Source organism: Anguilla rostrata, chromosome 2 (assembly GCF_018555375.3).
Source record: "Anguilla rostrata isolate EN2019 chromosome 2, ASM1855537v3, whole genome shotgun sequence".
In the NCBI taxonomy this organism is placed as follows: Eukaryota; Metazoa; Chordata; class Actinopteri; order Anguilliformes; family Anguillidae; genus Anguilla; species Anguilla rostrata.
In genome coordinates this window covers 17,036,170-17,062,495 of record NC_057934.1, presented here as the reverse complement: position 1 = coordinate 17,062,495, position 26,326 = coordinate 17,036,170, and the positions used below count along the sequence as shown (strand labels likewise).

The window sequence follows — 26,326 nt, the reverse complement described above, 5'->3', positions numbered from 1 at the left end:
GAGTCCTCCTCTTTAAATTTTTGAGCTTTTTTTCTTTTTTTTTCATGTACATGGCAGTGGTTTAAAACACAGAAGTATGAATTTTCTTTGTCTTCTTCCTCTTCTTCTTCTTATTATTATTATTACTATTATTATTATTATTATTAATAATATTATAATCCAGTAGAAAAATAAATCAAATACATAGGTGCACAAAGTTACAACAGAAAGGGAGAGGGAGAGATCTCCATCTTCTCCTTCAGATGTTGCTCAGTTTTGTCTTTTATATGCTGCCTATCCTTCAGAAGAAAGACAATTGGAGATGTGATGTGCTTCATGGTTCCTTTGGAGCATTATAACACTGCAGCATTAAGATATTAGCGAAGTCCATTTAACAGGGTCATTTGGAAGATTTGTTTGCAAGCAGGGAAGCTGGGGCTCTGTAATCTCCCTGTGAACCAGGAAGTACCTATGGGAATGACTGTGCTCAGGCAGGGCTAACTAATGGGATCTTCAGATTACTTTCGAACACAAACTTGCAAGCCATCTGCAGATACATTGTTTTTTTAAATTTTATTTTAGTGCATCTTAAACGAGAGCGCCAATACTAACATTTCTGTAAACCTCTACCTGTGTGTATGCTGATATATTTATGGGTTACTTATGTACTCAGTGCTTTGAAGAAAGTTCTACAAAAATGATGAAAAGGCGAAATTGTGTATTAGGTTACCCATACGGGGAGGGTTTCACCCATTCACTGCTTCATTGCGCAAAAGCAAAATATAGGGAAAAGGGAAATATAGAGATAAATTGTTAAAAGGACAAAACAAAGACTTGTGGCATGTATGCTCTAAATCACTTCAAGAAGAATGGAAACCAGGGTACTGCGGGATACAGAGTTAATGCTGTGTGTAAGTGTGAGTGTGTTTGTGTGTGGATGTGGGTGTGTGTGAGTTTAGAAGAACACAATGTCGAAGAACAAGCATCAATCCTGCAAATATCCAGGGTGCGTGAAATTGCACAAGTACTTTTGTCACTGATAGCATCGAGAGACGCTGTATTGCACACGCGCACACACTAAACCCTCATCCACGCACCCACATGAACACCACACACACTAAACCCTCATCCACGCACCCACATGAACACCACACACACTGACACCTGCACCACGGCACTCGTTTTTCAAACATTCACATCCAAACACACGCACACAAATGATGAACGCACTGAATTCACGCACAAACACTCACCCACACGCATTCATGCACATGCAGTGTGCCCGCACACGCCCACACACACGGCGTATGCACACACACAAACGCATGCTCACATTTACAAACAGGCATGCACTCGCACACCCACTGGAGAGCACAGACCTCAAAAAGAAGGCAGGTCATCCGACAGCATCTCAGTGTCCCACGCTGTTATCATTAGCGCAGCCAGATAAGATAACTATCAGTTTGCCTCAGCGCTGCGTAAGCCGTAGCAAGCCTGAACGAGGCAACTGGGAGGGCCATCACGGATACAGGGAGGGAGGAGAGGCGGACAGACGGAGGGGAAGGTGACAAGGGGTGAGCTAAGGAAATAAGAGACTAAAAGATACTGAATATTAAATATTACATTTAGAGTCATTTTAATTAACTCCTGGTCTTTTATGTAGTGTTCTGGTTTAGCCTTACCTGCTTTGGCAGTATAAATTTCCTCTTGTCGTGCCAGTGGAGCCGTTTGAATTTGAATGTGAATTGGAGTTTAGAATACATTCAGGAGATTGAAAGGAGGAGACGGAGAACAAGAGAGCGCAGGCTATTCTGGGAGCTTAGAGGAGGACAGAGAGAAAAGGCTTTCTGAGCACTGATAGGGAAAGAAAGAGCACAAAAAAGGCATTCTGAGGGGGGAGGAAAGAGCACTGAATGACAGTTATATCACGGCCTGGCTGCTGGGTTTATGATCCATAACCCGCCTGTGGTTAACCCATCTTTGGAGAGCTGGCCTGCAGAGGGTCTGATAAGCAGCCAGGATGTGACATTTCTGTAAACAGATACCTAGACTGTTTATTGTCTGTAAATACCTGGGCTGAAAAGAATCCAGCCTGGTGTTTACTCAAAGGCTTTGGCAGTCCTCCTGATTCAATATTTGAAGGTTTGGAAGGTATAATTGCAGAATACTTTCACCCATAATAAATCAATGAATATAGTGAGTTCCATAATGTTTGGGACAAAGACATATTTTTTTTGCTTTGGCTCTGTACTTCGCAATGTTAGGTTTGCAATCAAACCATTCACCCGTGGTTAAAGTGCATATTCCCACTTTTTATTTAAGATTATGTTTTATGCAGTTTGGTTTCACCATGTATAAATGATACCACTTTTGCACATAGTCCCCCATTTCAAGGGACCGCAATTTTTGGGACATATTAATGCTACATAAATGATATTCTTGTTTAGTAATTTGTTGCATATCTTTGTATGCAATGACTGCTTGAAGTCTGTGATCCGCAGGTACTGAATATCTGTCTGGTGATGCTCTGACAGGTAATACAGCTATCTATAGCTCCTGCTTGTTTCAGGGGCCAGCTTTGAAGCTTTCACTTCAGACTGTTTATTTATTTTTTTATTTCTCCGTCTCATAATGGCTTGCTTGTCTTTTATTGGCACGACTCAGGTCTTCATGTTGAAAACAGCAATAACAAAGGCAATCAGAAGTATAGAATCAATACTAGATACTGGAAACTCTAATACCTGCACTGAGGAAGCAATTGACCACACCTGACTAATCAGAAGCATCTAGGCGGCCATTTTCCCCAACCATTATGAAGCCCTTGAAATGGGGGGCTATGTATAAAAAGTGCTGTAATTTATACACAGTGAAACCAAAATGAATAAATGTGAGTTATTTGATTACAAATCTAAAATTGTGGATTACAGTGAAAATCAAGACAAAATATATCTTTGTCCACTGTAGGTGAATTTTGTGACTGGTACATTTGTGTACAGATGCAATGTTGCTGTTATTTCAATATGCCGTGCCATGGAAAAAGTATTTTCAACCTCCTGATTTCCTCTTTCATTGCATATTTGTCACACTGAATGGTTTCAGATCTTAAGAAAGTTCTCAAACACTCATATCACCCATGTGAAAAAGTAATTGCCCCTTTAAACCTAATAACTGGTTGCACCACCTTTAGCAGCAATAACTGCTACCAAACTTCCTATACATCGGTCTTTCACATTGCTGTGGAGTAATTTAAGCTCACTAATCTTTTCAGAACTTCATTAGTTCAGACAAATTGGTAGGTTTTTGTGCATGAACTGCTTGTTTTAGGTCCTATCACGGTGTCTATATTGGGTTCAAGTCAGGACTTTAACTAGGCCACTCCAAAACTTTCATTTTGTTTCTTTTCAGCCATTCAGTTATGAACTTGTTTTTTTGTTTCCAATCATTGTCTTGCTCCATAAACCAATTATATTTCATCTTCAGCTCAGAGACAGATGACCGGTGGTTTCCAACTTGCTACTATCCCATGAATCCCATTTTCTTTCTTATTGTGGAGTCATGAACACTGACCTTAGCTGAAGCTGGAAAGGTCTGCAGGTCTTCAGATGTTCTTCTAGGATTTTTTGTGACTTCCTGAATGAGTTATTGCTGTGCCCTCTGAGAAATTATGGCAGGCTGACATCCCCTGGGAAGATTCACCACTGTTCTAATTGCTCTTCATTTAGAGATAATGGCTCTCACTGTGGTTCGATGATATGGGTGATTGATAACTTTTTCATTAAATAAATGAAATAATCATTTTAAAAATGTGTTTTGTGTCTCCATGGTGTAATAATACATTTTCTCTAAAGATTGGAAACCATTCAGCGTGACATATTGCAATAATAGAGGAAATCAGTAAGGGGGCAAATACTTTTTCACAGCACTGTATTTTCAGTATATGCTATTTCTGTAAGGTGGGAGAGAGAAATAGAGCACGTGGGAGATAGAGAGGAAGATAGAGAGAAAGACAAACAAAATGTGGGTCCCCACAGAGAGAGTATTTACCAACAAGTGTTTTATGACATTTAGAAAGATTTGGTGCATCATTCACATGGTCTCCCTGGACTTGCTCATAACTGCTCGCACTCTCCTCCCTGTCCTCACCCCCTCCCCCCCATCCATGTGTGCTTCTACAAGGGTTGGCTCTCACACCAAATGAAACAGCAAGTGTCCATTCAAGCACAAAGAATGTGCATTAATAGGAGACATATACTATCTTAACTAAGATGTCATAGTGCTTTGTGTCTAAATGGTTTCTCGTAATTGGGAATTCCCAGTTATATTCTTCTCGGTTCATGTGATTCCAAAGAATGTTTTTTCCCTGCAATAACCTCCGTTAGTTAAGGAGATGGTGAGCGGGCACTTGCTCTGCCTGCTCAGAATCACTGGCTGCTTCTTTTTCACTCTGTCCACCAGCTGAGCTACGCAGTCTTTGTGTCAAATGAGCATGCTCCCAAGTATGGCTGCCGCAGAAAGACGCTGGTCACGACCTGAGAACTTTGAGCAATGACTGTTGCTCTCCTTCCCGTAATTACCATATGGAAAATAAGGCACCACCTTTTGGGGCTGCTGTCCACCATGGGCACTGCCAGAGGTAGTTCGTGCTGGCACCGTCAGGGTTCAGGACCAATTTGTGGGTTGTGTCCCCCCCCCCCCCTTTCTGTAATGTCTTCTAAATAATAGATCAGATCCTGTGTACCTAAAATAGTTTTTAGTATTTTAAAATACGTTTGTGCTGACATAGGTTAGGCAGTTGATAATATATAGAATTTTGGCCTGCTCTACATTGGCGTCAAATATTTTAGAAAATTGCTTCCAAATGTGAGAAATTGGTGTGGATTAAATTTAATGGGGTCTCTAGAATACCTCATCCCCAGAGTGTTGCCTCGTACTCTCTGTGTTTTTTCCCGACCTATTGAATTTTGGGGAATAAATAAACCACTTCCCCTTTTACATTGACGAAACAATTATGATGTTGCACATATTGTTGATTCACTACTGCCTCCAAGGATTCCATTGATTTAATTTGGAGCTGGATGCAAGCTCTGCTGGTGACCTGCTCCTTCTCTTATCTAATTTTGTCCTTGCTTGCACCAGGGGTGCTTTACTGCTGGGTGAAACTTCATTTTCCAAAGAGGAAAGCACCTTGATTTAACACTGGTGTCCGGGTAAAAACTGACCTCCCAAGAAAATCCATTTACTGCGCACAGTCATCACAGTGCATCCTATCCGCATATAGAATCTGAGTTAACGGGGATACAAACCGACTACTGTATTGCAGCAAATCGGATTGTCAGCGATGCACTGCGGTTGTCAAGGGGATCCGGAACTCTGGAGCCGAAAGCAGCTTGTTAACCGAGACCAACAGTCGCTACGGTGATATTTTCACATCAGCCCCCCGGAAAGGGGCGAGGCAACAGATTGCTGCCAAACCCTTTGGAGCCGCACAGCCACGCAGCTGTGCTCATCCTCTCTTTTGGATGAATGCACTTACAGAACATAATGCGCTAATAATTAAAGCTCTCCTATCGCTGGCAGGTGAACCAAGGTAATGACATTTAAAGGCACAGACACAGGAGGGGCTCTCAAACAGATTTATCATCTCACAGCTTTTGTCGTGCGTACTTTTAGCTTCATCATTGAGAATGTAGAGCCGGTCGATGGATGGTTGACGGTTGCTGTGGTTGTGATTAGCCACCTGAAACATAACCTTTGCTTGTTTCTGTAAAGATTCAAGCAACGAATTTAGTGCAGGTACATGGCTGCCGCTCTGTCCAGCAGCGTGAAATGACTGTCAGGTGATGGATGTTTGTACGCTATAGGATGCTTGTATTGCTTGAAGTCAGGCCGTAGATGCCCGATTCGGGACACGAATGCCAAGTGTTGCTGTTTCCCTTGTGGCTGTCTGCTCCAGACTCTACCAATCAACCTCCCTGTGCTGTGGTCTGTTCCCACTCCACTGACCCACTGAACCAAACCAGGGGCTAAATTTTTTGCCTGTGCTGCCAAATTAGCTGCAAGGTTCACCTACTGTGCCAAATGCCGTTCTTGTTTGCTTCTTTACTTTAAAAAGCCTGCTCATCCTCACATGTTCTCTTCTCTGCTCTGCTTTTTTTGGTATGTTATGCACAAAAACATATGTCATACACCGATGCACGTTTTGTGTGCCTGTGCGTGCGTGTGCGTGTGCAGGTGTCTGAGCTGAAACATTGTCAGCTGCCTCCTCGCGCTTCACATCGATCTATTTTTAGGGTTCCGCGGCTCCGCGCCACCTGCAAACCCTTTAATTAGCTCACATCTGTTTCCTCCGTCATCAGCGCGGCGAGGCGGCTTCTATCCGTTTCGCGGATCCTCTCGAAACGTTCATCCGCACCGGCCCCTCCTCACCCCACCCCTTCCCCGGAGATGCAGTCTCGTTAGGGGGAGATGCGCCGTCGAGGTCCCCTGTTAATTATGCCCTTGTTGGCGGCCACCATGGAACTTCAGTTCTACCCATTGCCAAATTTCAGACTCGCGATGAGACGAGAAACAAAGTGTTTTCGTACAGCGCCTGCAGAGGACAGTGAACTTCTTCCGTCATTATCTTAACTTACAGAGGCTGTACAAACAAAATGCCTGAACTGCAGCTAATGAAATGCTAATGCAGGACAGATATTGCCAGTCAGGCTATGTGCAAATTAAACTGTGATTTTATGTATGAAGGGAAGTTCAGGTTTTTACAGCTTACAAGGGTTTATACTCCCAGATAGATTTTGTGATTGTAATATTCAGTACAGTATATCAGAATTATATAACTTAAAGATGTATGCTCATATTCAAAATAACATTATTGTAAATAGTGCATATCATTGTATAAATACATAAAGATGCACTATTTATTATTGTAAATAAAGAAATATTATTTACTTTTTATTTAGAAAAAATAATTGTGCTTCATTATTACATTAATAGAACATTCATGCTTTTTAAAATCATGATCTGTTGTTCAATTTTTAGATTCAGACTTCATTTTGGTGATGTTTTCTATCAGCCTTACCTGTTTTGAGTGACAGTTATGTTTTGGTTTTTGTCTGATTAAGCTGTGTTGTTTTGTGTGTGTTCACTCAGGCCTACGCAGTAGCTACTCCTGTAGCGTGTGCAATGTGATTCTCAACTCCATTGAGCAGTACCATGCCCACCTCCAGGGATCCAAGCATCAAAACAAGTGAGTGACCCTTTCCGCAATAAGAAAGGTAGAAAGCACAGAGCTGAAACATTCTACATATGCCGTGGATATGAAGTAGACTGATGAGAAAAGAGGCATTCTTAAGCACTGTATTAAATGCTCCTAAACAATTGTAATGGTACAAACAGCATTTCAGCCTGCTAAGATCAACTATCAGGCATAGCTATTTTGGAAACCACACCAGCTCGGAGAGAGCTATGAGAGATGTTTCAGGCAAAATCATCCTACAGTGAGATTGAACATTCACGTTAAGTGGTCACCAGGTAGTCCAGGTATTTTCCTCTATCTATTAGTCCTCATCTCAAGTCTACATCCTATAGCATCCCTGCATGTTTGTTTCAGGAGGTCAACAGCGAAAAGTGTAATGCAAATATGCTGTATCAAAACCAGTGCTCAAATCCAAAAGAGTCTACATATTGAGATGTTCAGTATCTGCAATGAGCTGAAGGTCTTATACCACTATAATAAAGGCAGTCTCTATTGACAGTACTATGATGGTTACCGAAAATCCTGATTAGAACTTCTCAAGAATGTTGTTATCAGAGTTGACTAAAGACTGTATTTTCATGTACTTAACCAAGAAAAGAAAGGGAGGTTAGAAATGGGTCTGAAATTAGTTAGACATACAGATTCTGTAATAGCTGTTTTTATGTTGGCTGGAAAAATCCCTGTGTGAAAAAATCCCTGTGTGAACTGTTTACAATTATGAACACCTCACTGGATAAGGTGTTAAAAGGTGTTAAAAACTTAATTAAAAAATCTGGTAGGAAAATGATTTGATGTTTCATCTGCCAAATTGTTTTCGGTAGGTTCTCTGGAACAGTTTGATGAAAGGTGTTCAATTTGCATACCGTATTTGCTCAAATGGTTTCATTTCTTTTAAAAAATGCTTCTTACTTAAAGGATGAGCCATTACCAACAGATAAAGCTGAACTAGATTTAATAAACTGTCAATGGCAGAAAAAGAAACATTTGCATTTGTTTTTGCTTCTTCAAAAAAAAATTGTTGTGACTCGCTATTCTGAAAATGTCATTGTCACGTGAGAAACTCTTCAAAGACCTCAGTGTACGTGTAGCTTCATAGGTCTCCATTTTCATTCTTTTCAGCAGTTATGTTTCAGCTCAGTGGTCTAAATTTAGCAGGTGCTATTTTAGTTTTAACATACAGTTCATACAGAAGAAGTATGAAGAACTAAAGATCCATTGTTCACCTAACTCAGTATTGTAAGGCAGCCAAGTTACTAGTTATTTTAAGTAGAGCCACCTAGAAATTTAATACAATGTACAGTCATTTCCACATCATGTAACCAGGTTCTTGACTTCATATATTTTTTTAATACGTTTATTTAGAGAAAAGGTGTGTGTGTGTGTGTGTGCATGCGTGCGTGTTCGTGCATGTGTGTGTGTGTGTGTGTGCATGTGCGTGCGCACGTGTGTATGTGTATGAGTGTGTGTGCTCAGGGGATCGGTGAAGGAAAAAATGTCTGCAGAGGGAGGTAATGGTCAGCAGATTGCTCTCATCATGTGAGGCAATGTTTCGGCGAGGGCTTGATTGCATTTTCGACAAATGAATTAACGGGTCTCACCTGGGCGCCCTCGCCAGATGGGAGGCGCAGCGTTTCCTCCGCGTACGCCCGAAGGAGAGAGGGAGGGAGTGCAGGCAGCTCGGCTCTGAGCAGATCGGTGAAGCCAACTGACGTGGTTCATGCTGTTCTTTTCATTATGAAGAGGTTTTTTTTGTAGTGGGTCTGTGTTTCAGCATACCACTGTTCCATGCATGCGCTTTATTCATTTGAATCGCATCAAGGTGAGAGGGTTTCATGACCAGTCGTGGGAATTAATGAAATAATGCCACCCACATATTTTTACCTTTTTTATTTGCAGGCAATTCACCAGTGTTGGGTTTAATACCTATTTGAATGACTTTATCTCTCTATTCTGGTAGAATTCTGGTAAAAACACTCCTGCTGATCACTATTAATGATAGATACTATTAGTAAAATTGTGCAATAATATGGAAACAGAATTGTGTTATGAATATTGAATATTGAATTGTACTGGTGTCTAATGGGTTAATGTATTTTTAATAATTTGCCCCAGGTCTGCTGTTGACACAGCACAATACCACTTGAAGGTTTGTTTAGACACGCGTATGTATTGTGTCTTTAGGCACAAAGTTTAGGACTAGCAGCTGGGTATTGGATTTGTTTGTAAACCCATATAAAGGGCATCCTGCAGATGCTAATAATGAAGCTTTTTAAATCGTTTTCTGTTGAACTGGCCTTCCATTCTCTGACTGGCTGAAAAACCCCCATTTTCCCAAGTTCATTTTCCCATGCATTCAATGACGGGCTTTCTGGCGGCCTGTATTTTGTGCAGTGTGCCAGACACACAGTCAGGTTAAATTCTGCTGTCAGGCACAATTAATGGATGTCAGAGCTTCACTTTGACAGGCCATGCGGTGCCCCTGTTGAGGTCTACTTTCCATTTAACACATTCGCTAAAAGAGCGTGACTGTTTTGAAAAGCCATTGGTGTTTAAAAAGGGCTAGCAGGTAAGAACACTTTACTGCAGACATTTACACTTATCCCACAGAACTCAATCGAGTGCAGATTGATTTTGCAGCATACTTAATCTACGTTTTATATATATATATATTTGTGTGTGCGTGTGCGCGTGCGTGTGTGTGTGTGTGTGTGTCTGTCCTATTCAAATGAGTTGCCCAGCAACACATTCCCTTGGTACAGTTGGGAGAATCTCTCAGTTATGCTTGATTCTATCATTAAATGTGGAAACGGCACCACATTGTGATTTAATGAGACAGGGCTGGTCATTACCAAAGGCAAAGATAGCAGTCCTCAACATGGAAAGGCCATTATCCTAATCAAGGTTTTCATCTAGTGGTTCTAATATGAAATATTTAAATTGGGAGATAAGAACTGAAAGAGAAATGGACTTGTGAAGTGAAGTAAAAATGCATATTGGCCAAAACACGCCCTGTAGTTTTACTGTAGTTAAATAAGCCAAGAGAAAGGTATATTTTAGAAGTCTGGAAAGGATGCAGCTATCAGTGAAATTCATTGTCTACTGAATATTTGTCTAATGACATTTAAAATTGATCTGGATAAGCCATCTTTTACAAAAAGCATAAACATAAAAAAAAAAAAAGCACTTGACAAGGACTGAGTACCGAACTCATGCCACCACCTTGGTTAGCTCATTTAAATGTGAAATGAAATTGGTGGAAGTTATGTTTATATTTTTTATTCACAAATCAGTTGAAATCTGATTTATTTGGGCATTGTTTACTTGTCTTATTTTAATAAACTCAAAATGTCTTCTCACTATGAGGCAGCGAACCTCTTAATCCCATGAGCCGTTTGTGACATGGGCTGTCTGCCTTTACAGCTGATTGCTGATTGGTTTTTTTTGTTTTTTTTTTCTCACTTTTTCACAGGTTGTAGCCTAGGAATGTTCATTGTTAAATGTTTAAATGGGAAATATCTCTTTATGATGGATTGAAAGAGAATTTAACATTTTAACAAGCTCAATTAAAGTAGGTTTTATAGGATGTCATATACCGTTTGTATTTAATTGTATTTTATTGTGATACGTAATTTATTTTAAAAAATGACAGACTCATTTTGAGGAGGAGAAGTTCTAATAGCAATTTTAGTGAACATGCTGCAACCTGGCAACTGCTATATCAAGATTGGAACATTATATGTGCTTTCCTGCTGGTTCTATACCTTCTAAGGGAATTTTCTCAAATGCAGGCCTGATTGTAATAGGCTCTGTAAGAAGCTGAACAATGACTGAAAATCGAGTCTTGTTTACCTAAAGGTGAAATACAGAGAAAGTTGATGTAGAAAGCTGGTAAAATGGATTTGAATGCATTTCTCATTTCAACGAGAAGACTTTTGTCATTTTTGTTTGTTCTTTTTTGATTTTGTTCTTATGCTTCATTCTTTTAGTATAGGTCTTTTTCAGATTGATCATTCAATTGTGGTTGTTCATTTTAAAAGCATATCAGAGCGCTATCAGGTTTGGTACTGGAATTCTGACAGTGGACATTTTAAAATTAAAATGATTCAGATTTTTATTTTTATAACGATTTATAATCGCAATCATTACATACTGCCACATTTAAAAGTGTAATGACCAAACCCATGCCCATCGCTCTTATAAATATTTTCATTTATATAATTTACTACCCATACCAGTGGTGTTAAATGTAGTGTTTAATGTATTTTTCCCCATTTGCAATGCCCAATTGAAATTGCTGGCCTGCCTCATTAATTCATTGTACTCCATCATTTATTGTGCCAGTAGAATGTACTGCTTACCTGAGCCTGGGCGATGTCCGCTCATGAAATGTCAGCACTGGTTCTGTTAGCCTCATGTCCATGGGGTACGTCAGTGAACTTATTAAATTGTTGTATTAAAAAGGCTGCTACATAACTACAGATGTTCACCTTGCCGATAAATGGCATGTTCATGTAAAAGCCTTTGCTGTCTTTCCACCTTAACTGGTTCTTTTGTCTGTGTTTGTGTGTGCGTGTGTGTGTGTGTGTGTGTGTGTGTGTGTCTTTTACATTACTAGCTCCAAATGATGAATAGGATAGAATTGTTCATTAATGGTGCCACCCTCAAACATCAATCAATCAGTAAAGCTTAAATTAGCTTAAACTAAAATTAATAAAACTTTATTCAACGTGCCGCTCTTTACAGGAGTTGTCACATGCCGTGCATGTCATATAATCTGCTCAGCTCGTTCAGGTGTAATTTAAAAGATGATGCTACTGCAACAGAAAAATCCCCCTGAGCGACAGTAACAGAAACAGTGAGATGTGACGAATCTATGCACGCCTCATTTTAAACAGAGAGAAGGCCTGAATTGAGCATGTTGCAGTCGCTTCCTATAAAATATCATATTAAAGACATCCTCTTAAGATGAAAAACAAATAAATAAGTAAAACTTAAGTGTTCGTGAGGGAAATACTGTGGAATGTCCCTAAAGATAAACATTAAGAGCAAATAAGCTGTTTTGGCTGGACCGCAACAGAGGGGCCAGCCCTATAAACGCGAATGTCTGTGACTGAGTGACTGAGTGATGAAGTTACACCATTGGTCGGCCGAGTTATGAAGTTACACCATTGGTCGGCCGGATCACGTGTGTTAGGTCCAGCCATTTACTAGGTTTTAACCTGGTCTTTTTTTGTTTCAGTGTTCAGCTGATCTAATTTGAGAGGAAGTGAAGAATTGACTGTGTTATCAATAATCAGCAGGGGAGGGCAGGCATGGGATGTGTTTCTTTCTGGACTGCAGAGTTAAACAGATGCTGTGGATTTTGGGCTTTAAGGTCTCATAATTCAGCCCATGGCAGTAACACATGGGAACATCTGCATCTACAATATGCATCATTATCAGTATCCTGGGCACATGAATGAAGTGTTTTTTTTTTTCTTTTTGTTTTTATAACATAAGGATCGTACATTAAAATAAGATTTGTGGCTAGTAAATTATTGAGATGCTGCATCTGATTTAGAATATGATAATATCCGTCACATCTTGACCCATAATTTCTTGGTGGTTTAGCAAATGCCCTACCACCCGTTCTTGCTTTTGACATTTTTGGGTTGAGCAGGAAGCCACTTGCCTGAGACCAGAATGGTCAAGCAGAATAACATGATGTAATGAGCTCTCTCGGTTTATGATGGAGTCTGCTCAGTTTAGCGAGAAACACAAAGGCTGATATATACCCAGGTCTTTTGGTTAATATTGACTAACTGCCATAACTGGAGGCATAGCTCTAATTATTTCTCTTATGTAATCCACTTCACTTTTTTTTAGAAATTAATACAATCTTTGTAGGAGGGAGGGTTTCTGATTTATGATTTAGGGATTGTCTTTGTTTTCCTCAAAGGTCATGGATCTTCCAGGAAAACAGTTTTTTTGTCTTCTATTAGAAAGAAAGAAGCAAAGGTAGTTTTTTCTTGAGGGTTTTGGGGCATTGTTTTTATTAGTGATAATAGTGGCTGTACCATAAAGGAACTTTTGTGTTCACCTGAACAAGGTAAACAGTAAAGTAACCTTAAGGAGGTGTGGATATATAGGCTCTGTGTGTTGGAAAGATTTGTAAGAATTTCAGTTGGATACTTTGCATTTACTGTGTGTTTGTGTCAGTTTATATAGTTTAATCTAAGTATGTAAGTATTTTGTGCACTCTTAGAATAAGGCTGGAGTTGTGAAGAGCTTGCATAGAACATGTGCTGGGTTGGCCACCCTTTGTGAATTTAACTCAGTCAGGGTCAGCCTCTTCAATCACGGTGGCCCAGTTTTGATGTCACAGAAAGTGACGCCAGCACAGACTGTCATCCATGAGTCTCGGGTGGGGAGGGGGCACATATTCGCCTCGCGTGTGGAAAGGTGACTGGGAGACGTGTCAGCGGGCGAGGGGCATCCCTGACGGCATGCCCGGGGCAGCAGGCAGGGAACTGGCAGAGACATGGGTCCCAGTGTATTTGTAACTCCCACCTCCTGGCCGCCCGGCTCCCAGCTCACCACACGTAGCAACCTTTTCCGTGGGGACTCCGGTCCCAGAGCACCACAGGGAGGGAGCTGTCAGGTGACGGCCAGGGCTGCGCTGACAGATCTCGTTAGCCGCTCTTACGGACCACTGCCCCCACAGTAGCGACCCCCATCGGTGTTACCACGGGGGCTCGGCCTACGGAGTAAAGCATCATTACATCAACTAGCTTTGGACAGTGGACAGCTAGCCCTGGGGTGTTGTCCAGTGCCCTCCCTCTCAGGACTGACTCACTGCGTCCCCTCTCCTCGGCCAAGATGACACCCCAGCTTCTGCACACATGCCCTCATCCATGGCCGCTTACGCATGCTCGCGTTTGACGCGTCGTCTGTTTTCACAGAGGTCACATGCTGTGCTCAGCGGCTTGCTTAATGACTTAATGCAACACTGAGATGGAGTAGGTCTTCTGTTGAGGGAGGGGCCTCGAGATTGCCCCTCCACACTTCCTGTCTTCATCTCAATTACAGTCCAATAAAGCAAATTGAAATTTTAATTGAGTTTGAATTGCGGCGTAGAGCAAGAGAAGGAGATAGAAACAAGTGGGAGAAAAAGATTATGTGGGAAGATGGTTAAGAATCTGTGTTGTGTATCGATTCGTTAAAAAGCAGTGTGTCATCCAAACCTCGACTGCTGGAGCTCCTATCCCCTTTGCTCCAGCATTAACGACTCTTGTGAGCTCCCAGGAACATGAACACAGAAAACTCCTGGCGGGGGACTTTCCAACTCACTGACTTCTTCTGTACCTCAGCAAGGCTTTCAGCTGCTGCACAACATGCCCATCGAATGGACCCTGGGCCCACAGTCCGGACTCTGCCTGAGGAAAAAGTCTGGGTTAGCTGCCCTGAACCGGCCCACTACAGTGTCAGTCACCTGGAAAGGGCTGGCTCAGCAGCTCCAGGGGCCTGTTGCATAAAAGTCAGTCACACAACCAGCCCTTAAGCCCGATGTTCACCTTATGTTGGATGTGGTTAGTCCGCCTCTAAGTCGGGTGTTTGCGTCCAGCATAAGCCCAACGTTGACATCGGTAGCACTAGCTAGACTTGACTGCCAGGTACTATTCATGAAAAACATTCACATGCCAAGTCAGTTGCTCAAAAGTGTGAACTGTACTTTGAATACTACAGAACGTTTTTCTGTATAAAATGGCTGAGGCAAGGCTGAGAAGAAAACCATGATTTCAGATGGAAAAAATCATTCATTTATTGATTTGTTTCTTCAAAACACACATCAAAAGAAGAAAGCTTGTATTGTATTGCCTAGCGTTCCCACCCACTCTTTTATAATACAGGATTGAATTGAAGAATAAAATTATTGAATCAATGAGAGACGCAATTTGTTCTGTAGGCTATTTTTCTTCACAAAGATCTATACACTGTCTTTTACAATAGTGAGAACTTCATAATCATGAAGAAAATCAAACCACGTTCACATGAAATTGTTTGGAGATGCAGAATCAGAGAGGTAGCAGGCAACTATGTGTGTGTGTGTGTTTGTCAATGTGTGTCAGATGAGAGAATGTTGTCAGCTGTTGTCGTAAACTTTCAAACACGTCTGTCCAAATTTTACGATGGGAGGTATCCTTTGTTTTTCTGCATTGAAGGTGGAACTTTGGAACTTTGTGTGGGAAAATATGGGACAAATTGCGTCCCATGTTGATTCAATAAGGGGCGTTACATTTTATCTTATGGGACAATACCCCTGCCACTGAAATAAATCCCAGCTGTCAATGGGATTTTAGATATGGGACAATTCCTCATTATAAGGAACCTTTGGTAGCTGTAATACTAGCAGTTATTGCAGCAGTCAAGACACTAGTACTAGCAGTTACTGCGGCAGTCAACATTACTCCTGACTTAAACCTACCCCCTGTTAAGCAGAGTTTTTAGTGGGATGTTTGTTAATGTCAACTTGTGCAGCTGGTGTACAATTTACCCCTGACTAAACTTACGACGTTCACTTAGCGCTTAGTCCTGGGCGTAAAGTTTTTACGGAACCAGCCCCAGGCGTACGGGAGGCTATCGGGGCTGATGGCCAGATTGTGAAACGGGTGGAAAAATAGGAAAGCCATTCTGGTGTTGCCTGCGCCCCTGCTGTGCCAGGTGTTCTGATGGTCCACTTATCATTGACATTTAATAACTCTTATGGCAGCACAGAAAATGAAAAAATACAGCAGTGACCGGCTGTTTTTCTGGCCAGATGACTGAACTATAAAGCCTGATACTGCGCATAAAGCTCGCTGCAGGCAAGCCTTTCCCTCCTTCCCTCGCTCTTTCCCACAACAGATAACTCTGGGCTTAATTCTACAGCCCATTGCGCTTTACACCTTGATCACCGACTGCTGTTGTTAGGTTTCTGCTGACAGCCTTGACTTTTTTTTTTCTTCTCTTCTGTTTAAATTCTTTCTTGTCTTTTCTTAAAGACACAAATCCTAAAGGCAAAGGTTTCCTCGCGGTGTGCTACGGGAGTGCTCGGGCGTTCACCGTAACGACCTAGCAGAGAGAACTGTGGAAAGTAAAGTCCACTGCACTGAAATACAGTGGAATCGAAGGAAGGGCAGCTGTGTGTTTTGTGGGATTACTGGTACCGCTCGGCTGCTGTGAGCCTGACGGTCGCTGGCTGCCCCCTGCTGCAGAGTAAAGACGAGATAAAACCGCGGCTCTGCCACGGAGATTTGCCAGGGAGATGGGCTTTCCGCTGATACGGTTACCGGGGATAATAGCTTGTGGCGTTGAACGTGCAGTCACCGCTATAAAAACAGACTTCTCTTCCCGTCATTGAATGCGGGGGCTGGGGGACGGGGTTGGATGTGAGGGGCAGGGGCGTTCTTGTGTCTGGCTTTCTCATGGTGTGTGATGCTAGGTGCATAAGCACTAAGATGCTAGGTGCACCAGAGTAGTAAGAGAGCAACTGTTAGCATATTGGGGGCTTCTCCTTAGTGACCTGTCCTTCACACCACTGTGCACAGACCCTCAGCTATCTGGCCACCAGACATCCAGCAAGGTAATTTTCATAGTATATGGTTCAGACCTCACATGTGCTTATATTGTCATACAAACTTAAATTTGCAGTGCTAACAATAGTTTATGTTCAGTAGAACATAAATGCAGCCTTCGAGTTAAAACTACTCCAAGCTGAATTGAGTCCAAACTTTTTGCTGAGTAGCTGTTTGCACTTCCTTTGTGGAAACTGGCCAGTAGTGTCTTCATCTGTGCCTGTAACCCCTGTTCCTCCTCACCACCCACCACCTCCTGCTGCCCCTCCTGGAGTTCCGTACCCATCCCTTAAACAAGATCGACAGTCAGCCCTGCCAAAAACACATGTTCCCTTTGAGGACGGGCTCATTCTCAAGCAGAAGGAGACTCGCTCTCGTGTAGGGCTTCCTCTTGAAGGCAGATGTTGGCTCAGTTGCCAAGGTGACCAGGATTCAGTCCTGCAGTGAGAGGGATTCATTGTCAATGTGTCATTCATAGAGACAGTCAGGACACTGGTCACAGAATATATACTCACTGAACATGGTCAGGGGATTCAGGCACCCTGAAATCATCTTAGTCATTTTCATACAGCTTTTTCTTTTCTTCAAATCCGGCAATTGCATCCACATTAGCAGGCCCGCCTATGATTTGGGAGAGCCTGTGTGCGAGTGGAGCTTGCATCCCATGTGGAGCTGGTTCAGCTCTTTTTCACTTTGCAGCCCACCGGATGAGCTCTGCAGTCAGTGCATTCAGAGAGCGATCTGTACACAGAGCTGAAGCACGCTCGCTGTAGCAGGCAGGCTGCAGGTGCTCAGCCAACCAGAAGGTTTCGTTCACATGGTGAGGCCGGGACAACCCTTCCTCCCTGCCTGACCCCACAACCAATTATATACTTCCCTGTGAGCTACCATCCATAGTAGCCCCTAGCATGGTCAGGAATTGATAACCGTGATGTACCATATGGGCAGAAAGATTACATGACAGATTGCTCATTATGACATGATTATTACTTGATTATTATCATTATTAATACAGTCCTTATTACAGATTGTTTTGCACATGTTGATTTCCCGGCTTAGCAACGTCCTGGTGTGAACTCCAAAAACAGCAATTAAATTAAATATGTCCAGTGGTTTTTTCTTAATTTTAGTTATAATATAACCTTGTTTCTTTGGAGACAATAAATCACAAACTGGAGAAAATTTTAATGAAAATGTCAAATTAAGTTACCTTAACTAAAAGAATCCGTATTTATATTTTAAGGTAAAAAACCTCGTGGTAGTGTTGATGCAGTCAAGGTGCCTCATTCAAACTTGCTATTCCATTATGCTGATGCCATACTGTGGTATATATTATTATACAATATCAATTCGCCCAGTCAAGTAGCAGTGAGGCAGTCTATGCATTTTATCGTATCCAACTGTATCGGTCGCTCCTGCTGAATCACTGGGCAGAAAGACTCAGTGATTTTCCAAATCATATGGAAAGCCTTCTTAGCCTTGCCAACTCAGCATGGCCCTGCCTGTTGAGTTTTGGATTGCATTGTGCATCTGAGGTTGCCAAGGTGACCCAGTGCAGATTGTCCACTCCACAACGAGGCAGGTAGCCTTTTTTTCCTCCAGTTAGTCAATTCCCATAGTGCAAACTGGCTTCCTCCAGATTGGCCGAGCCAGGAGGGCACCGGCCCCCCCATGAAGTATGATTGGTCGCCCCTGCGCTCCCCCTCCTCCCCACATATTGGCTCGAATTGACAGTGTTCTGAGCCAAGGAAAATGACTGTTGTTGGAAAATGGTTTTCCAGTGCCCCTCTTGACTGGTCCTTGCCCCTCCCTCCTCTGAAAATGCCCCTTCCTGCAGAAGAGGCCAAAGTTCAGGTGTTCTGCCTTTTTCATTCCAAAATCACAGAGCACAGTGCTATGGAAAAAAAATTTCAGGCGTCAAAGTGTTTTTTTCTAGCCTTTTCCTCATACTCTCTGGTGCCCTGGAAGGCGACAGAGATCTTTTGATCGCGTTGGCTCGGGGTTTTTTTTTCACAGCTTGAACAAAATGAGGAAGGGCAGCGGCTTTATTCAGCCAGCATGGGCCCCGGGCTGGTTCCCCGGGCCTGATTGAGGCGCGGCGGGGTCGCGCGGGAGGTTAAACGCGACAGGGCAGGTGCGCGTTTGCGTCTGACAGGGCCGTGGCCTCCGCGGCGGCGGCTTTGAATTAGCCCGCCGTAATGCGATGATTCAGGGCGACAGGCCCGGAGGTTTGGGGAACAGAATGTCTTCTTAGCCGTTGCTGAAATATACGTCGACAGCTCGGATTTATTTATTTAACAGTGGCAGCGGCGTAGTGGGGAGCTGTGGGGGGGGGGGAGGCGGGGGCGGTGGGGGAGGGGGCGTTACGCAAAGTGTTCTTCGGCGACCCTGGCGTCATCACTCATCACTCTCCCTCCCCTACATTCGATCCTCCCCCCAAAAAAACTCCGTCCCCCTACCCACGTCACCCTGCTGCACCCCGCCTACATGATCTGTGTCGCTCGCTTCGGTCATCAATGAAATGGCGAACCCTCTACGACTGCTATGACGGCCATTCGGTCTGTAGTCAGGCATCGCCGGGCAGCGCGTGCTGCCCCCGCCGGTCCGGCCTGCCCGCGCGGTGGGCGGCAAATTGAGACGGAGGGGCACGTAGACCAGGCGGAACTGATAGCATTGGCCACGGCCGCGGCGGAGCGCCCGGGTCCCCCCGCTCCCCGCTATAGCGCACGCTCCCGACTTTTAAAAACCCGCTGCGCCTCCGCGCTAGTCTCAGCCGGAGGAGCCTGTCGGCGCGCCGCGCGCCGTTTCCAGGCTACCGCGGCCCCCGCCCCGTCTCTGCCTCCCCCGACGCTTCAGCTTAATTAATCGCTTTAATTAAACTCTCGTTCTTAAATATATAGCGCAGGAATGAAAAAAATGAGGCCGATAGCGAGCCGCCGCGGCTTCGTAATTGTGTTGTCGTGTGTTCATCTGCGCTGTGATCACCCACCTTGAAATTAGAGGAACAGCAAAGGCGCAGCCTGCCGCGTGTAAAAGGGGGGTCGCTAGCTCACGAACAAATGCATCAGATGAGCGCGTGAGCCTGTGCTGTGGCACTCAATGCGTGGGATGCAGGTGGCATGATGCTAAATTGAAAAGAAGAGAAAAAAGCAAAAGAATTGTGGGAAAAAAAGAAACGCGGTTTGAATTTGGTAGTATCGTCGCCGAAGGAAATATATGAATGAGAAGGCTGTTAGTGAAATATGAGGGGGCTGTACTGTGAAATATTTCCAGGCACTGCGAAACTACAAGGCGAAGACAAATGTTTATGTTGTCAGAATGTGAGTTAATTCAGAGTAACAGAGTAACACAATAATGATACAGATAACTGATAATAAGATAATGAATGAGCTTTCTTCTGATTACTATTCAGATTTTTCTGAGATGCTGTGTGTTCCGAATAATTCTTCGCATCTGTGCATAACTGTGCTATAGCTTGATATGTGTGCCTCTACGTAACACGGTATAACTGTATGAAAACTGTTCTGAAGGTGACCGTTGCTGGAGCGTGTGATTGGGGGGGTGGTGATTTGGGGCGGGGGGGGGAGGCAGTGTCACGACCGCGTTGTTCTGGATGGCGTCGCGAGTGATTCCCTGTCTCTGTGTTCCAGTTTAAAGCAGCACCAGAAGTGATGGCCCGTCGGAGAAACCAAGCGGAACAGCGGCGGGACCCGCGGCTCGTGCGACCCGGAGCACGTGCCGTCCGGCGCTTTCCAGGACTCGGCGGGGGGGACTGGCAGCCTTTGCTTTCGCCGAGGGTCTGACAGCTGTGCTTAAAAACCAACAACAAAAAAAAAGACAACAAAACTGTCTTGGAGGTCGTCGAGGTGCTGGAGATCAGTCATCCTGCTGCCCCCTGTGACTGTGAACTTTAAGTGATGTCAATAAACGATGAAGAAAAAAAAAGGATGGTGTGAACCATTAACATCTGGCTGAAGCTCACACAGAAGCTCAAGAATTCCTTGTGGGTTTCCAAGTCTCCTAGCCAAAACTAGGTCAGGTGGGAGGGCAGTTGGTAGGTGGGAGGACTGCCCTAAATACTTTTCTGTTCCCACCCATGCCACCCCCCCCCCCCCAAACAAAAAACAAAACATAATATGATATAAAACATTCCAGTTTCCAGTTGGATATGCTAATAGCGATTAGCTAGAAATGTGCCATTTATCTACAGTACTACAGCCGAATGTGGCTGGAACATTGTGGCATTACATCAAGGTTTTTGTCTCCCTCTCTCTAAAATACATTTTTTGGAGCCACAGCTGCGGTCATGGATCTGAAATGTGCCAACCTTTCCTCTGACACTCAGCGCCTGCCCAGCGAATCTTCGGTTTTGGCTCACCGTCGCTGCGGGCAGCACCAATGCGGGGGAGAGGGGTCTGAATTGATTGGAAACTTTGTGAGGTTCTTGAAACACCCCTCCTGGGCTCCTTGGCTTTTCAGGCGCTTAAATTTATGCTCGGTCTTTTAATGGGCTTGTTCCCTGTGATTGCACTGAGACCATGCCATCTCTCCCTCGAGAAGTCATGTGACCTGTTGTGAAGCGTTCATCTGGAAAAGACAAAGTTTTAACATTATGCCATTGTTAAAATAACAGTGCTGGTGCATTTTTTGAATGCACTGTTAAAGATGTGTACTTGTATCCAGCTTAGTGCAGGGATTCATCAGTCTAGCAGAAAAACAAAACAAACCACTGAACTGTTATCTGTGAACTGCATAGTATGGAACTATTAAAGTACTGATTTTGATTTCATGACATCAGTTTCTGGATGTGAGGGACAACATAATGACCGAGCCTGGTGCACATGCAACAGTTTTCTTCAGCTATTAAGGAGTGCATGGGGGGTGGGGTTCAAGAAAATGTCTCTGGATCCTCAAGATGACATTAATGACCATCATCTATGTAAAAACAGGCTAAATACACACTCAGGCATACACATATTGTTTCACTTTATAGAGTAATAACAGGCAGTTCTCTGTGTTTATATTCTTGGTCTTGAACAGTGTGCAAACTTGTCAACTGATTAGCTTGTTCCTCTTAGCTTCTCTGCATTTGACTGTCTTTAAAAGGGTCTTTGGTTATATATCTTAAATGAAGGAAAGCAGTCTATAAAAGCAGAATAATATATTACAGAGTATTTTACTTAGAGATCTCAGAGAAATTGATATATTTGTAAGGGGAAGAATACGACATGTAAACGGTACTGTAGAAGGTAGTTGGTTAGCTAGTAGCAAGGAAGTCAAGGCAGGTAGTGTATGTGGGAGGGGGATATGGCAGCCTCAAAACACAGCAGAAAAGGTGGGGTTTGACTTCTCTGAGATGGCTGGGGGAGTTACAGACTCGAGGGGCAGCTACAGAGAAACCAAGGCAGTGTTGCCTGGGAAACAGGTTGGCGCTATTGGATCGGAGGTTGATGAGGGACTTGGTCATTGTGTGGGTTTTCAACTTAGGTCCAAATCAAAAATGGTGAAGATTTCTTACTTCTAGGTTTGTCTGTAGAACCAGAGTGTAAAGTTCATCTCTTTTAAATTTGAGGGCAACTAAAGTGTGCCTCTGTCTTATCTGCCTCCTTAAAATCACCATTATCACTGTTTAATTCAATCCATTTGCACCAGCTATTCATAGTTTTCATGCCGATCAACATTTAAACAAATATGGTGCTGCATTGTTATATCATATGAAGAGGAATTCTAATTAATTATGTTTTTAAATTTTGTTTAATTATTTTTTGCTGAGCGCATGACCATATCTAGTTGGACATTACATTTTTAGATATTGTCTGTCCAAACAAATATATACTCTTAGAAGCAGTTCGGGATTCAAACCTGCAACCTTACGATTGTGTGTCTAGCTCATTAATCGTTACATCAACCAATGCTGTGCAAAGCTGTGTGGGCTGGACTTTACACATGTTAATGATGCGTAGGTGAGCCTTTGTAATATTTAATGAGAACACATAACAAGGAAGGGCAAGTACACTGTGAGCACCCACTACGCATTCACTCCTTGTTTCACTGTTTCTCTCTCTCTCTCTCTCTCTCTCTCTCTCTCTCTCTACCTGACCACCCGCCCCTCCCCCTTCAACCGCCACCATTCCTGCCTATTTCTGTAACAATGTGATATTACTGCTTTTTAACAACAACAGCTACTGTACTGTAAAAACATGGATCCTTCAACATTATTGTAATCACCTCATATGGAATGCATGTACCATACTGGCTTTCTTATGTGCTGCATCGCTGTGACAGTACAAAGATGTGCGTGCTGTCAGACAGATTGCGATAGCAGATTGCAGACAGATTGTCTGCTGTTTTCACAATTGGTTTTTCACTGTAAAGGAATAACCACTTTAGCAGCACAGTGGGGTGTGCGCTTGAAACTGCCTGGTAGCTAGCTGTGTGTATCATTATTTACCCTCGCCTTTTTGTTAACAAGGGATTCCTTAAAGAGGCAGCACCTCCCCAAAGGTTGGCTGACATTGTGGCACTGGCACTCATATCTGTAACCTGTAAAATGTTGACTGAGCGCATGATGTAGTCGATGTTAAGTGATGCTAACACCGCATACAGCACTGTCTCTGTGTACAGTGCTTTGTGAAGCGGTCCTGCATGCTTCACACTGTGCTAAAAGACGGGCATTGTTTGTTTCTCATTTTCACATCACGTTGTTTAAATATTTAGAAAGTCTTTGTCAGTTTTACAGTATTTGAGATCAATAATTTGCTTTCAGCTTCCTGCTTGCCTCAGTGAGGTCAAGTTTTAAATTTTACTGACGGTGTCATAATGATTTTCTATCATTTTCTATTTATTGACATGAAGATCAGGAACTGGGCGATTGTTAATGGTGTTATGTCATTTTATATTAATGAATGAATTTTGTGGCCCTACAACCAAAACGCCCTACAACCAAAAAAAAAAAAAAACAACCAAAACAAAGGCTAATCTTTTTTGTTTCGTTTTTATTTTTTCAATTCAGCTATTTCTGGAAAAGTAGCATGCTGTTCAAGCAAACAAAGTGATAACAATCATACTATTAGTTGTGAACAGAAGAAACTGGTTGTATTGACTGTAAGACTGTATTTTCGGTAGCCGTTCCCTCTAAGGGATAGATTTGGTGTTTTATAGTCGCTCTCCTGGAGGCCTGTCTATTTCATTTATAACCTGCACTTGAATCACTTGCGTTCGGATTACCTGACCCGATCGAAAAAACCCTTAAGCTGTTACATAGACGAACAGAGGCCTGTTTGTGTCTCAGACCATTCATAATTAAACATCTCTGCTGTTAGGTCTTCTGTCTAAGAGATAAAAACACACTGTTGTGGAAGTGTATTGATGTCCCCAAACCCTTGTCTTGCCTCCGGGAAGTGTATTATAAATCAAGAAGGATGAGAGAGGGATGGCAGCGATGAGGTAGAGAAGAGAGAGGGACTGAGGAAGAGAGAGAGGGCAGTTTCTCTTCAAGTGGGCTGTAGCCAGCTCGACAGATAGACCCCAACTCTCAGAGTCTAGACTTGCAATATCCCAGAGCAAAGTTCAGATGCAACAGTTCATAATCAAAAGCTGTGATTATTGCACTGTCACGCTGCGGAATCATGTAGCTTGTGTGATTGTTTTGTGGCTGGGTTCCGTGGGTCTTAAGTTAACATAGTCCCGCCCTGATTGGGTACTAAGCAGCTGCGATTAATGGAAGAAACAAGGGCACAGTGAAATTTGGATGCATGTAGGGCACAAAAGGGACCCTGCAAAAATTGTTCATCAGTGTGGAAGTCACGTGTGACTGCAGGCGTGGCTACAGTCTGCCAAAGGTTGTGGAGGTCTGAGGCAGCTGAGGGCAGTTAGGAAGTGGACAGCTGTGCTGGACTCCCTGAGCCAATGCTCCCAAACACTGGAGAAAAAATAGTCCTTTTACTCATGGATTTGTACAGAATATTCACTACAGATGTGACACATCATAGCCAGCTCATGTTCTTTACAAAAGCATAGTGTACAGTCTACTTGAAGGGCTTCATTGGTTGGGTATGGAAGTCTGTGCAATGTGTTTTTTCAGTTGATATGTGGATATGTGGACTTGACTGTGTTTAAGTTTCTCTCTGTTTCTATTTGAAACTCATTTTTGTCTTCATACTTTTTGTCCTTCAGCTAAACCCTTTCCCCTGGCATTTTAACAACCTCAAGCTCAGCGTCTGATTAAAATGTGTATTTTTTGAATTGCTGGTGAAAGCTGTGAGATTTATCGGACTCAGGCTCAGATATGGGGAGACAGCTGCAGTCACGTACCAGCTGAGGTGATGCAAAGACAGATTGACAGGAAAGGACACATTTGCCAAACGCTTAAAGGGCCTTGTGTACCAGAACCAGGAGGGCATTTTCTGTCGCCTGTCGCCTGATGGAGATTTAGGAAACCCTTGCTCGTCAACATTGACAGCAGGATGCCCCAGAGCCTTCCTGCTCTTGCATCATGGGAAAAAACACATGTCCCTGTCCTTCTGTCTAAATAAAAGCTGCCTATATTATATGTCTTTAAATTAAAGTTATATAGACCCATTCTTTTTCATTGACCCTTGAAAAGGAACATGCCCCCAACCACCCCCCTCCCCACCACCACCACCACCACCACACATCAACCTCCACACACCACATGACCATGTCACCGTCAAGATTTTTATTTCAGATTATACACATTTTAAATGTTCTGTCATCCATCAATATAAGAACAGCTGCACGCATCAGTGAAACATTTGAGAGCTAGCTAGTACTCCCAAATTGGACCCCATTTTTAATGGAATTTCACAAAGTGTTGTTTTCCCACAATGCTGATGGACGCAGAAGAGTCATTTCTTACAGCCTGTGCGCTGTATACCTTGTTGTCTGAATGGAGTTTAGTGAAAACTGAACCTGTGGATGATTTCATGGGTTGTTTCGTTGCTATCATTTCCTCGTTCCCTGCTGAAGAACAACGGCTTTATGGAAATTCATGCCTCACACGTAGGCCTTCATCCTCAGTCTGCACACACAAGCAAGAGCTACTAAGCAAGTGTATGAAGGATTTTAACATACCTATCTGTCCCTACCTGCAGTACCAATCTAGACTGCATTAGAGGGGGACAAAGCGTATTGAAGCCTCCAGTTATGGAGTTAGATGACTGCATAGCCAGTGACTGAATGATGCTGTTCCAGCTTATTTGTTTATAAATTGGAACATAAATTGAGGTGTTGCTCTTCAGACACTGCAGCAACACAATTATAAAGAATGTGAATGCAGTTGTGGGACTGCCGTGAGAGAGAAAAGAAAGGGAGCGTCCTTAAGTTAGAAAAATAAATTAGGCTAATAGCCATGTCCTTTCATGTTTCCCTCAGCAAAGTTTGTGCAGCATGCCTCCGCTTTTACTGACATGCCCCACATAAAAGATTACTGAGGGCCTTGCTGATACTTTGGTGTCGCCTTAATGTCTACTTAGCCATTGCC

The 26,326-nt window shown here is 43.1% G+C and overlaps 1 protein-coding gene across 4 annotated transcripts in view; it reads left to right on the top strand.

Moving 5' to 3' along the window:
- Positions 1 to 25,068, top strand: part of LOC135247430 (zinc finger matrin-type protein 4-like) — a 60,650-nt gene extending 35,582 nt beyond the window's left edge. For all 4 annotated transcript variants that reach the window (XM_064320876.1, XM_064320873.1, XM_064320875.1 and 1 more), the window contains 2 exons: positions 7,126 to 7,222; positions 20,475 to 25,068. In XM_064320876.1, coding sequence (XP_064176946.1) covers positions 7,126 to 7,222; positions 20,475 to 20,496 — 119 coding nt within the window. In that variant the 3' untranslated portion in view covers positions 20,497 to 25,068. The remainder of the gene's footprint in view (positions 1 to 7,125; positions 7,223 to 20,474) is intronic.
- The last annotated feature ends 1,258 nt before the right edge of the window (positions 25,069 to 26,326 follow it).